The sequence below is a fragment of the Lucilia cuprina genome, chromosome 4 (assembly GCF_022045245.1).
Source record: "Lucilia cuprina isolate Lc7/37 chromosome 4, ASM2204524v1, whole genome shotgun sequence".
Lineage (NCBI taxonomy): Eukaryota > Metazoa > Arthropoda > Insecta > Diptera > Calliphoridae > Lucilia > Lucilia cuprina.
The window spans coordinates 20231037-20242990 of record NC_060952.1 but is presented as its reverse complement, the minus strand read 5'-3'; the positions used below and the strand labels follow the sequence as shown (position 1 = coordinate 20242990).

General features: G+C 26.4%; 1 protein-coding gene across 1 annotated transcript in view; it reads right to left on the bottom strand.

Moving 5' to 3' along the window:
* Positions 1-4: 4 nt before the first annotated feature.
* The window catches only part of LOC124419758 (type-2 histone deacetylase 1-like), a gene marked incomplete at its 3' end in the record, with an annotated part of 29177 nt that continues 17227 nt past the window's right edge, over positions 5-11954 (bottom strand). The window contains exon 3 of the mRNA XM_046950323.1: positions 5-105. Coding sequence (XP_046806279.1) covers positions 5-105 — 101 coding nt within the window. The remainder of the gene's footprint in view (positions 106-11954) is intronic.

The following is an 11954-nucleotide window of genomic DNA, read 5'->3' as shown; positions in this document are numbered from 1 at the left end:
CATTTTCACCCTCCCACATGGGCATTGAAATGGAATAGTGTAAAATAAGGGTCCATATTAAACCGAGAATTAGTTTTAATTTACAATCAACAATATCGGAAGAATCTAAAAAAAGATAAAAAACACAAACAAATAAATAAAAGTCTTTAATGATTAAAAATAATTGTAAATAAAATAAGAAAATCTTTTAAATTTTGAAAAAACTATAGAAAGAAAATGTTTTAAATAAATTTATAATTTTTAAAATAAATTTAGATTAAATTACTAATTATGCTAAACAATCTAATAAATTCGCGAGAAAATAAATCAAAAACAAAGTCATTATTCTAAATCTGACAAATTTCGATCATTCACACAAACTTTATAATAAAAAACTTTTCAAAACCTTATTTGTTATTTCATTCAATACAAATGTTTAAGCTTTCATTAAAACACAACTTTTTTTTGCTTGCAATTAATATAAATCAAATATCGTGAAAAGAAATGAAAGACAAGAAATAGCAAGTTCAACAAACTATTTAAGCCAATATTTTGAAAAAATCAAAAATAATTTGCATAAATCTTATATGAAAATACCAAATTGAAAAAAATACTTATTTACATAACAAAAGTAACTTACTCAAATTCCCAATAAAATCATATCAAATCGTAACAACTCTAATAAAATAAACAACCGTTATTATATAAAATTTCAAGTTTAAGATTATATTTGGAACATTTTAAATTGATTTTTTTCTTTGTTAACAAATAAGGCTTTAATATATTGCAACTGTTCATAATAATTTAGTAAATATTTTAGTGTTTTTTTTCTAAACTAAAATGTTTTGTTTTTTAGCCCTGAACTTGACCAGACCATAAACAACAAAAAATAATTTTCAAAAATAACTGACCATATTTATGATGTGGTAGCTAAAACGTTTTTGTATTTTTCTTTGAGCATTTTTATTATAATTTTTTTAATTTAACTTGTTTATTTAAGCAAAAACTAAAAAAAAATTAAAAAAAAACTAGTTTTTAACATGTTGTCAAAATAATAGTCTTAAAGTGTTTTTAACTGTCTATCATTTATGGTCGATTGTGTTTTCTTTATTGTTGTGGCGGTGGTACCTCCATAACATGCCATCCATCCCATTCATGTCCACATACATGTACATCAAAATGATGTTTATTAATATGTGTTTTTTTACTGTTGCTAAATGCAAATAGTTTGAGTCATTTGATTAGAAGTTTTGATAAGTTGTTTGTAAATTATTTATCGGGTTATAAATCTATAAAGTAAAATGTTTTTTCTAATGGATAAAATTTAATTTATTTGCCATTTCTAGGAAGGCAAAAATATGTTTTTTTTTTTAATTGAATTACACATGAAAAAGGTAGAATGGATTTTATTAATATAGAAATTATAGACTAAACTTTAGTTTAGATTATAAACAAGATTTTGTCCTAAAAAATAGACTAAACTAGAGACAACACTATAAATAAGATATAGACTAGACTAAAGAGTAGACTATAGACCAGACTAAAGACTAGACTATAGACTAGACTATAGACTAGACTATAGACTAGACTATAAACTATACTATGGAATAGACTAAAGACTAGACTATAGATTAGAGTATCGACTAGACTATAGACTAGACTGTAGACTAGACTATAGACTAGACTATAGACTAGACTGTAGACTAGACTATAGACTAGACTGTAGACTAGACTATAGACAAAACAATAGACTAGACTATAGACAAGACACTAGACTATAGACAAGACACTAGACTATAGACTAGACTATAGACTAGACTATAGACTAGACTATAGACTAGACTATAGACTAGACTATAGACTAGACTATAGACTAGACTATAGACTAGACTTAGACTATAGACTAGACTATAGACTAGACTATAGACTAGACTATAGACTAGATTATAGACTAGACTATAGACTAGACTATAGACTAGACTATAGACTAGACTATAGACTAGACTATAGACTAGACTATAGACTAGACTATAGACTAGACTATAGACTAGACTATAGACTAGACTATAGACTAGACTATAGACTAGACTATAGACTAGACTATAGACTAGACTATAGACTAGACTATAGACTAGACTATAGACTAGACTATAGACTAGACTATAGACTAGACTATAGACTAGACTATAGACTAGACTATAGACTAGACTATAGACTAGACTAGACTATAGACTAGACTAGACTATAGACTAGACTAGACTATAGACTAGACTAGACTATAGACTAGACTATAGACTAGACTATAGACTAGACTATAGACTAGACTATATACTATAGACTAGACTATAGACTAGACTATAGACTAGACTATAGACTAGACTATAGACTAGACTATAGACTAGACTATAGACTAGACTATAGACTAGACTATAGACTAGACTATAGACTAGACTATAGACTAGACTATAGACTAGACTATAGACTAGACTATAGACTAGACTAGACTATAGACTAGACTATAGACTAGACTATAGACTAGACTATAGACTAGACTATAGACTAGACTATAGACTAGACTATAGACTAGACTATAGACTAGACTATAGACTAGACTATAGACTAGACTATAGACTAGACTATAGACTAGACTATAGACTAGACTATAGACTAGACTATAGACTAGACTATAGACTAGACTATAGACTAGACTATAGACTAGACTATAGACTAGACTATAGACTAGACTATAGACTAGACTATAGACTAGACTATAGACTAGACTATAGACTAGACTATAGACTAGACTATAGACTAGACTATAGACTAGACTATAGACTAGACTATAGACTAGACTATAGACTAGACTATAGACTAGACTATAGACTAGACTATAGACTAGACTATAGACTAGACTATAGACTAGACTATAGACTAGACTATAGACTAGACTATAGACTAGACTATAGACTAGACCATAGACTAGACCATAGACTAGACTATAGACTAGACTATAGATTAGACCATAGACTAGACCATATATAGTTTACGTTTTTATTTAAAAGTGAAACTAAAAATTTCTAACGAAAAAAACAACGCATATGTTACCCATAATAAAATTAATGCTAAAAACTAATTAATATAATGAATTAAATAATATATAACCAATTGCTAAATTTAGCTACAACTACAATGAAAAAATATGGTCACAAAACAAATGAAACTTTCTATAAAAAAATAAATAAAACAAATTCAAATGAAATCAATGATACAAATAGAAGTAATTAAAACAAATAAAGAAAATAAATATATAAAATAATTGTAAAGAGAAATATATATAAAAATATGCTTTAAAACAAAACCATATTAACAAATATTAATTACTTATTACAAATTGACAGTTGATTAAACACAAACTAAATGATTTTAACACCCATTTGCTTAGAGACACACAAACTGACGCTCGTATATAAATAATAATAAAAAAATATCTGCAAGATATCTAAATATTTAGGAGTTTGTTTATAATAATTTTTGAAACAAAATAGTGCCACAAAAAATAAGTAAAATACACTTTTAATTAAAATTGTTTTAACTACTGAGCAAAGTTAGTTAAATAGAAATTTGAGCTTTTTATTTGTGATTTTGTTTGTTAAACAACCAACAAACTTTAACATTGTTAGTATAAACAATCCGGTTTTCTGTCTCCATCTCCTCCTGTACATGTTACATGGAAATGTGAGATCAAATACGAATCGTATGAATGCCACAATACGGTTTTATTTGTAAAGAAAAACGTATTTGTTTACATGTCAATTGTAGTTTTGTTCATTTTATTATTTTCTATTTAAGTTTATTTTTTTGTTTTGTTTTCAATTCAATCAAAATGGAAAATTGATGATCAAGTTTTCCAGTTGTTTTAGCCATGTTAATAATAAATAACAATTTACTGCTTTGTTTTTGTGTTAGTAAGTTAGCTAGCGGAGAGGAAAACAAGGTCACAACAATTGATCAATGAAATTTATTTTAATGTCTTTTTTTTTATGATTGGGGAAAAAATAAGAGATATCTTAGACATGATTTGAACATTTTTCAATTATTTTGTGATCTTTTGTAAGAGCAGTTTAGAGTATAAATTCTGGATTTATGTCTTCTGAACTAATTATCTAGTTGAAAATCTTAAACAAATCTTGGGAATTCAGTAAAAAAACTACGATTTTTAAAGATTTAATAAAATATAACTTAAAATTTTATAGTCTAGTCTCTAGTCTAGTCTAGTTATAGTCTATAGTGTAATCTATATTCTAGTCTATAGTTTAGTCTATAGTCTAGTATAGAGTCTAGTCTATAGTCTAGTCTAGAGTATAGTCTATAGTCTAGTCTAGAGTATATTCTATAGTCTAGTCTATAGTCTAGTTATAGTCTAGTCTATAGTCTAGTCTATAGTCTAGTCTAGAGTGTAGTCTATAGTCTAGTCTATAGTCTAGTCTATAGTCTAGTCTATAGTCTAGTCTATAGTCTAGTCTATAGTCTAGTCTATCTAGTCTAGTCTATAGTCTAGTCTATAGTCTAGTCTATAGTCTAGTCTATAGTCTAGTCTATAGTCTAGTCTATAGTCTAGTCTATAGTCTAGTCTATAGTCTAGTCTATAGTCTAGTCTATAGTCTAGTCTATAGTCTAGTCTATAGTCTAGTCTATAGTCTAGTCTATAGTCTAGTCTATAGTCTAGTCTATAGTCTAGTCTATAGTCTAGTCTATAGTCTAGTCTATAGTCTAGTCTATAGTCTAGTCTATAGTCTAGTCTATAGTCTAGTCTATAGTCTAGTCTATAGTCTAGTCTATAGTCTAGTCTATAGTCTAGTCTATAGTCTAGTCTATAGTCTAGTCTATAGTCTAGTCTATAGTCTAGTCTATAGTCTAGTCTATAGTCTAGTCTATAGTCTAGTCTATAGTCTAGTCTATAGTCTAGTCTATAGTCTAGTCTATAGTCTAGTCTATAGTCTAGTCTATAGTCTAGTCTATAGTCTAGTCTATAGTCTAGTCTATAGTCTAGTCTATAGTCTAGTCTATAGTCTAGTCTATAGTCTAGTCTATAGTCTAGTCTATAGTCTAGTCTATAGTCTAGTCTATAGTCTAGTCTATAGTCTAGTCTATAGTCTAGTCTATAGTCTAGTCTATAGTCTAGTCTATAGTCTAGTCTATAGTCTAGTCTATAGTCTATCTATAGTCTAGTCTATAGTCTAGTCTATAGTCTAGTCTATAGTCTAGTCTATAGTCTAGTCTATAGTCTAGTCTATAGTCTAGTCTATAGTCTAGTCTATAGTCTAGTCTATAGTCTAGTCTATAGTCTAGTCTATAGTCTAGTCTATAGTCTAGTCTATAGTCTAGTCTATAGTCTAGTCTATAGTCTAGTCTATAGTCTAGTCTATAGTCTAGTCTATAGTCTAGTCTATAGTCTAGTCTATAGTCTAGTCTATAGTCAAGTCTATAGTCTAGTCTATAGTCTAGTCTATTGTCTAGTCTATAGTCTAGTCTATAGTCTAGTCTATAGTCTAGTCTATAGTCTAGTCTATAGTCTAGTCTATAGTCTAGTCTATAGTCTAGTCTATAGTCTAGTCTATAGTCTAGTCTATAGTCTAGTATATAGTCTAGTCTATAGTCGTCTGTTTTGAAGTCTAATCTGTAGTTGAGTCTAGTCCATAGTCTATTCTATAGCCTCGTATGTAGCCTATAGCCATAGTCTATTCTAAAGCAAGTGCCTTAGTCTAGTTTTTAGTCTAGTCTATATTTTATTCTATAGTCTAGTGTATATTCTTGTATATAGTCTAGAATAGCGATAATATTCATATTTATAATAAAACTCAAAAAATTTTATATACTTTACGTGTCTAAAGAAAAATAGCGCTAAAACCCCACTGTTTAAACATGAAAACTACTTATCTATTAGCAAAGCAAAATATTTATTTAATGACGCTCTTAAAAATGGGTTTAAATGACTTCATTTGCTGTTAAACAATTTACATACTCTAATAAAAAAAGTTTCAGTTTGTTCTTAAAAAAAGCTATTTTTAAACAAAAATAAGAAACGAGCAAATTTTTTAAAAATTAAAAGCAAACAATGTATAAAATAATAAAATAGAAAAAAAACAACAAAATAAATATATATTAAGAAAACAAAAACTGGCTTAGTTTAATTTTAATGACATCATCAAAACTTCGTCGAAAGAAGAAAAATAATTGTACAAAATTACGATAAATATTTATTTATAAAAAATTATTTATCACGATTTTTTTTCTCACCAGCTTAATTATATTACAGTTCATTAATAAATAAAATACTTGACATATTTTTTATTAAATTTTTACAAAGTCTGGCATTTAAAAGAACTTAATTGTAAAAGAATGTTTGTTTAAATAAATATTAAAATTCTTAATTTTGCAATTGCCCAGCAACATTTAAAGAAAAATATATGTTTTTTTTTTTTAATTCATAATGCTTAGCTGATTCTTAACCCCTATTTTAAAGTTTCATTTAAGGGAATTGCCCACAAATTGGTTTAATTTTAATATTTATTTAAATTTGTTTCATTTTTTAATGGCTGAGTATTTAATTTTAATAATTATATTGTCAAAGTCATGAAACATGAAAAAAATAACAGAAATTATGAATGAATGTATAAGGTTAAAAGCCCAGACTAAATACATAATTATTATTGTTATAACTTAAGTACTTATTTGCACGATTACATGACAGTGAGGAGAAGCAGACTTTTTTATGATTACAGTAAAATCAATGATTTCGATAGTGAAATTGTATAGTTTTTTGAAATATTAGCATGTTTAGTTTGTCTTTGTATAAGCTACATTTGTATTTTATATGTTGTGAGTAAAAGGTTTTAAGTAACCCAAATGTTACAAACTGTTTATTTTGCCAAAACTTTAATTCTGACTGCATTTTTTAGATTACGTATAAAATAGCAGCACAATTTTTCGAATTCAGGACAAAAAAAAATTGTCCATGAACAAATTGGACAAGTTTTTCGACTTAAAATAGAAAATATCGCATTTTTGCCCTACTGATAAAAAGAATTTTACGCCTTTATAACAAAAGTCATAATTTTTAACTAAAAAAGTGCAATTATTTTTAAAAGAAGCTAAATTTTTGTGCCGACAACAAAAGGGGGCAAACATTTTTTTGCCCTATGGACAAGAATTGTGCGGCTTGACATTTAAAAAAGTTAAAATATTTGCCATGAACATTAAAAAATGCATTTTTGTAATTAGGATGGCGACAAAGGTCAAAATTATATATTTTGTGAGTAAAATGTTATTTTAAAGAAACCAAAATGTTGAAAACTTTTCCCTATGTCATAACTATATATCTAAATTGATATTTTTAGATTTCTTTTAAAATTAAATGAATTGAGAACCAAAAATCAAAAAAGGGCAAGTTTTTAGACTCAGAAATTAAAAACAGGGCAATATTTGTTTTTACTTTGAAAGCAAAATATAAACAAATAAAAAGGCAATATTTTTCGCATTTACATATAACAAAAACTATAATTTTGTTGACTCGAAATGTGTAACTCTTTACAAAAAAAGGGCAACATTTTTTTTCTGACAACATAAAGGGCAAACATTTTTGCCAATAGATCAAGAATTGTTCCGCTTGACATCTTAAAAGAATTGATTTATCTACATTTCTTGTAAAATAGTAGCATAATTTTTGAATTGAGAACAAAAAACGCAAAAAAGGCAAGTTTCTAAACTCAAAAATAAAAAGGGCAACATTTTGTTGCTTTAAAAGCAAAATATAACCATAATTGTTTGCCTACAAATTAATCGCACTAATAACAAAAACCATAATTTTTTGGACTAATAAAGGGCAATATTTTTTCCATGACAACATAAAGGGCAAACATTTTTCTGCCTTTAGACCAATAATTGTTTAGTTCGACATCTAAAAATACAAAAATTTTTACTTTAAAGACAAGAAAGTGCATTTTTTTTTTTTTTTGGAGATAATAATTTTTTGGAATCAAAAAGTGCAATTTTTATAAAAAAGGGCAACATTTTTTCCATGACAACATAAAGGGCAAACATTTTTGTGCCATTAGACCAAGAATTGTTCAGTTTGACAATTAAAACGACAAAATTTTTTTGCTTTAAGGGCACGAAAGTGCATTTTATTGATAATAATGAAAAGAATATTCAAAATCTATGCCACTAGAAAGACAAAGTTAACATTTTATATCTTCGTTTATCTTATAAATTTCTCTACATTATATAAAAATTTTTAAAAATTTTACTGAAATTTCAATTCGTTTTAAATAAATAAAAGTATTTTGCATAACACATACTTCATCTACTACAACGTGATGTTGGTTTTGGTGATGATGCCAACAACTACTTAACAATGATAATAATGATGGCCAACTACTAATACTAGTTGTGGCTAAAGTTATGTACCTTCACGGTCCAAATAACTTTTTTACTCATATTCAGTAATTGAACAGAATAGAAAAAAATTATGCATACATGTGTTTATTTAACTATGAATGTAAAATTCACAAACAAACACTTAAACACAAGCAAACATAAAAAACTTTAAAAGAATGTAAACTTTTTAGATAAAAGAAAAATCAGTTTTCAAATTGCTGCAAGAGCATGGCGTTTGCAACTTGGCTTAAGGACGTTGTTAAAGTTTTTAAATTTGTTTCATTTTATTAAATTAATCTTTCAAACATCTGTTTGGTTTTTTTGTTGGGAATGTGTTGTTTTTTAAATCATCAACATGTTTTTAATAATTAATTCAAATATTTACATATTTAGGGGGGAAAATTGCCATACATTAGATATGATATGATCATTATAAATACTCGTATATATTTTAATAACAATAAAACAAATGTGTTAAATTGTATACTAATAACTAAACTTCACGAAGTTAGCTAAACTACAAAAAGCCCTAAAAGAAGTTTTTAAAATATTTTTCCTTAAAAAAATCTAAAAATTTTTATTTAACAAATTCAAAAAACATTTTATATAATTTATTTTAATTGAAATATTTCTAGTTATTTCCTTTAATAAACTGATTAAAATTTTAATTAGGTTTTTTTGTGGTTACGCTAGCGATATTTAAACTTTTTATGAAAATTAAATCATCATGGTTATGTAATTGAAATTAAATTGTTTTTGCGATTTTTTTTTGCAATAATATATAATCTCTAAACAATTTATAACGGATGCCAGTTTTTTATAAACAAAATTTATATTTTTTTATAGTTATTTATAGTTTAAAAATCAGCAACATAATATTTGTTACTATACCCGAGATATTTGCATATTAACACCTGTGAGTGACATTTCCAGAAATGTTATTTCTAAAGAATTTTTAATTAGAGGAGGATCAGTGACTAGGCTAATGTTGTTGGCATATGATTCGATAAGAACAATTTAACATACAGATTAGAATCTGTATGTTTAATAAATAAGTTAGTGAACTATGTAAGTAAGAAAGTAAGTGAACTTTGTAAGTAAGCAAGTAAGTCCATTAAATTTATAGTTTCAGAGGTATATCATCCGGTTCCTGTTTAATTTTTTGTGTCCGACCAGGTAATCAGATTTAAATATGAAACCTAAATAACAAGTACGTAATTGCTAAATGTCAAGTACAAGTAATTGAGAAACTTAAATAACAATTGTTCCATTGCATTAAACGCATGCATTATCCTGTACCCCTCTAGTACAAAAATTAACCCATCACTCCATATTCTTAATACAATTCATATCGAAACATGCGCCCCTCGCACACACCTCTTCTCAACAAAACCCAGCGATTTCCACAATTTTCATTTGAAATTTATTTATGAATTGGTTTTGTACTTAAAGTAAATTAAATACAAAATTTCTTTATTGAGAATAAGTCAGTGACTTTTTATTGTTAAATCCTAAACGTATAACCACAAAACCTTATACAGAAAATAAAATAAACACAATGAGAACTACAAACATTTAGGAAAAAATATAATGATTCAAAATAGAGTGGTGAATAAAATGAAATACTAAACACATTTACTTCAACCGGCAATGGGAAGAAATAACACACACCACTATGGGATGATGATGTTGATTGCAGAGAACAAAATATATGTATTTGTTGTTGTTCTAGGGGTACAATTGTATTACCTGCGCAGTAAAGGAAATGAAGAAAGACTTTCAAAATTATAGAATTTAGTTTAGTTTATCTGAAGGGAATTAAATTTTTAAAAGATAATTTATAACGTATTTATTAATTACTAATTATTATTTTCTAGTTTATTTTTTATTGAGTACTATTTGTAGCCGCTTTAGAATGTCATTGAAATTTGGCCTTAAATAATTAATAATAACAGTAGTAAAGGCATGGCAACTAATTAGTACTTAATCTAATATGACTCTATGCTTTTTAGAGGAAGTTCTGTTAGAGGTTTTAAAACTGTGTTCAGTTTTTATCATTAGTTGAGGTTTTGGTTTAGTGATTATAACAAAAGTCATGTTTTGTTTTTGTTTATTTCTAAATTCTTAATCATATTTTTTTGTTAATTTTGTAATAATTTCTTGTTGTTTGTTATTAGAATAGGGAAGGTCTGCCTTACGGAAACCATAACAACACAAGGTCGTTTGTTGGTAATTTACAAAATATGTAAACACAATAATTTAATTATTTTTAAAAGTGTTTAGGTTATGATATTGTAACACTAATTTGACAAAAAATCAAAGACTACGTGATTGGCATAATGAACTAATTATAGGGTTTGTTAAACTGAAACGTTTTCTATAAGGAATTAAAAAAATATAAAGAAAAGATTTGAACATCAGTTGTTCATAACTATTTGCAATATTTTCAATTGAGAGAAATAATAAATGTTGCGAAACTATAATCATTACTTCTAGAACTTGGCGTCTAGAAAGTTATTGTGAAGAAGGTTTAAACGTAATTATCGATCCAGTTTTTTTACCAATTATTTTTTTCCAGACTATAGTCCAGTCTATAGTCTAGTCTATGTTCTAGTCTATAGTCTAGTCTATAGTCTAGTCTATAGTCTAGTCTATAGTCTAGTCTATAGTCTAGTCTATAGTCTAGTCTATAGTCTAGTCTATAGTCTAGTCTATAGTCTAGTCTATAGTCGAGTCTATAGTCGAGTCTATAGTCTAGTATATAGTCTAGTCTATAGTCTAGTCCATAGTCTAGTCTATAGTCTAGTCTATAGTCTAGTCTATAGTCTAGTCTATAGTCTATTCTATAGTCTAGTCTATAGTCTAGTCTATAGTCTAGTCTATAATCTAGTCTATAGTCTAGTCTATAGTCTATATATTAGAATCACTTAAGCGCCTTTTTTCTTTGTTACTAACAATCAAACAATGCTTATCAAATAATTCTAAAAATTCTCAATGATTAATTATGAAAAAAAATCTATGGAAATTATAAAAAAAAATATATTTGCTACTTTATTCACTACTACTATTAATAAATATTAAATAATAAAATTCTACTTTATTTAAAATAATTGACATTGACACATATTATTAAATAAATGTAAAAAATAACAATAATAAAAAAATACAAATAAAAGTGTGTGATGATTTTTTAAATAAAATTAAGAAAATAATTTTATTATTTTTTTTTTAAAAAAGGTAAAAAATCATAAATTAAAAAAAATCAATAGACAAAAAACAATAAAAGTAAAAATATATTTGGTTAAAATTATTATTACTGCGTTACTCATTTTTTAAGAGTTGTTTAAAAATGATTCATAATGTTTTCATTTATTTGTGGGTTAAACAATTTTTTGGAATTTGTTTATTTTTAGTTTATTAAGACTCACTCCCTTGTTTTGTTTTAAGAGTTTCTTGTTAAATTTTTTCTAAATTTCTAAGTAAATTTATCTATAATTTTCTTAGAAATTAAAGATGAATAATAAATAATTTATTTCGTA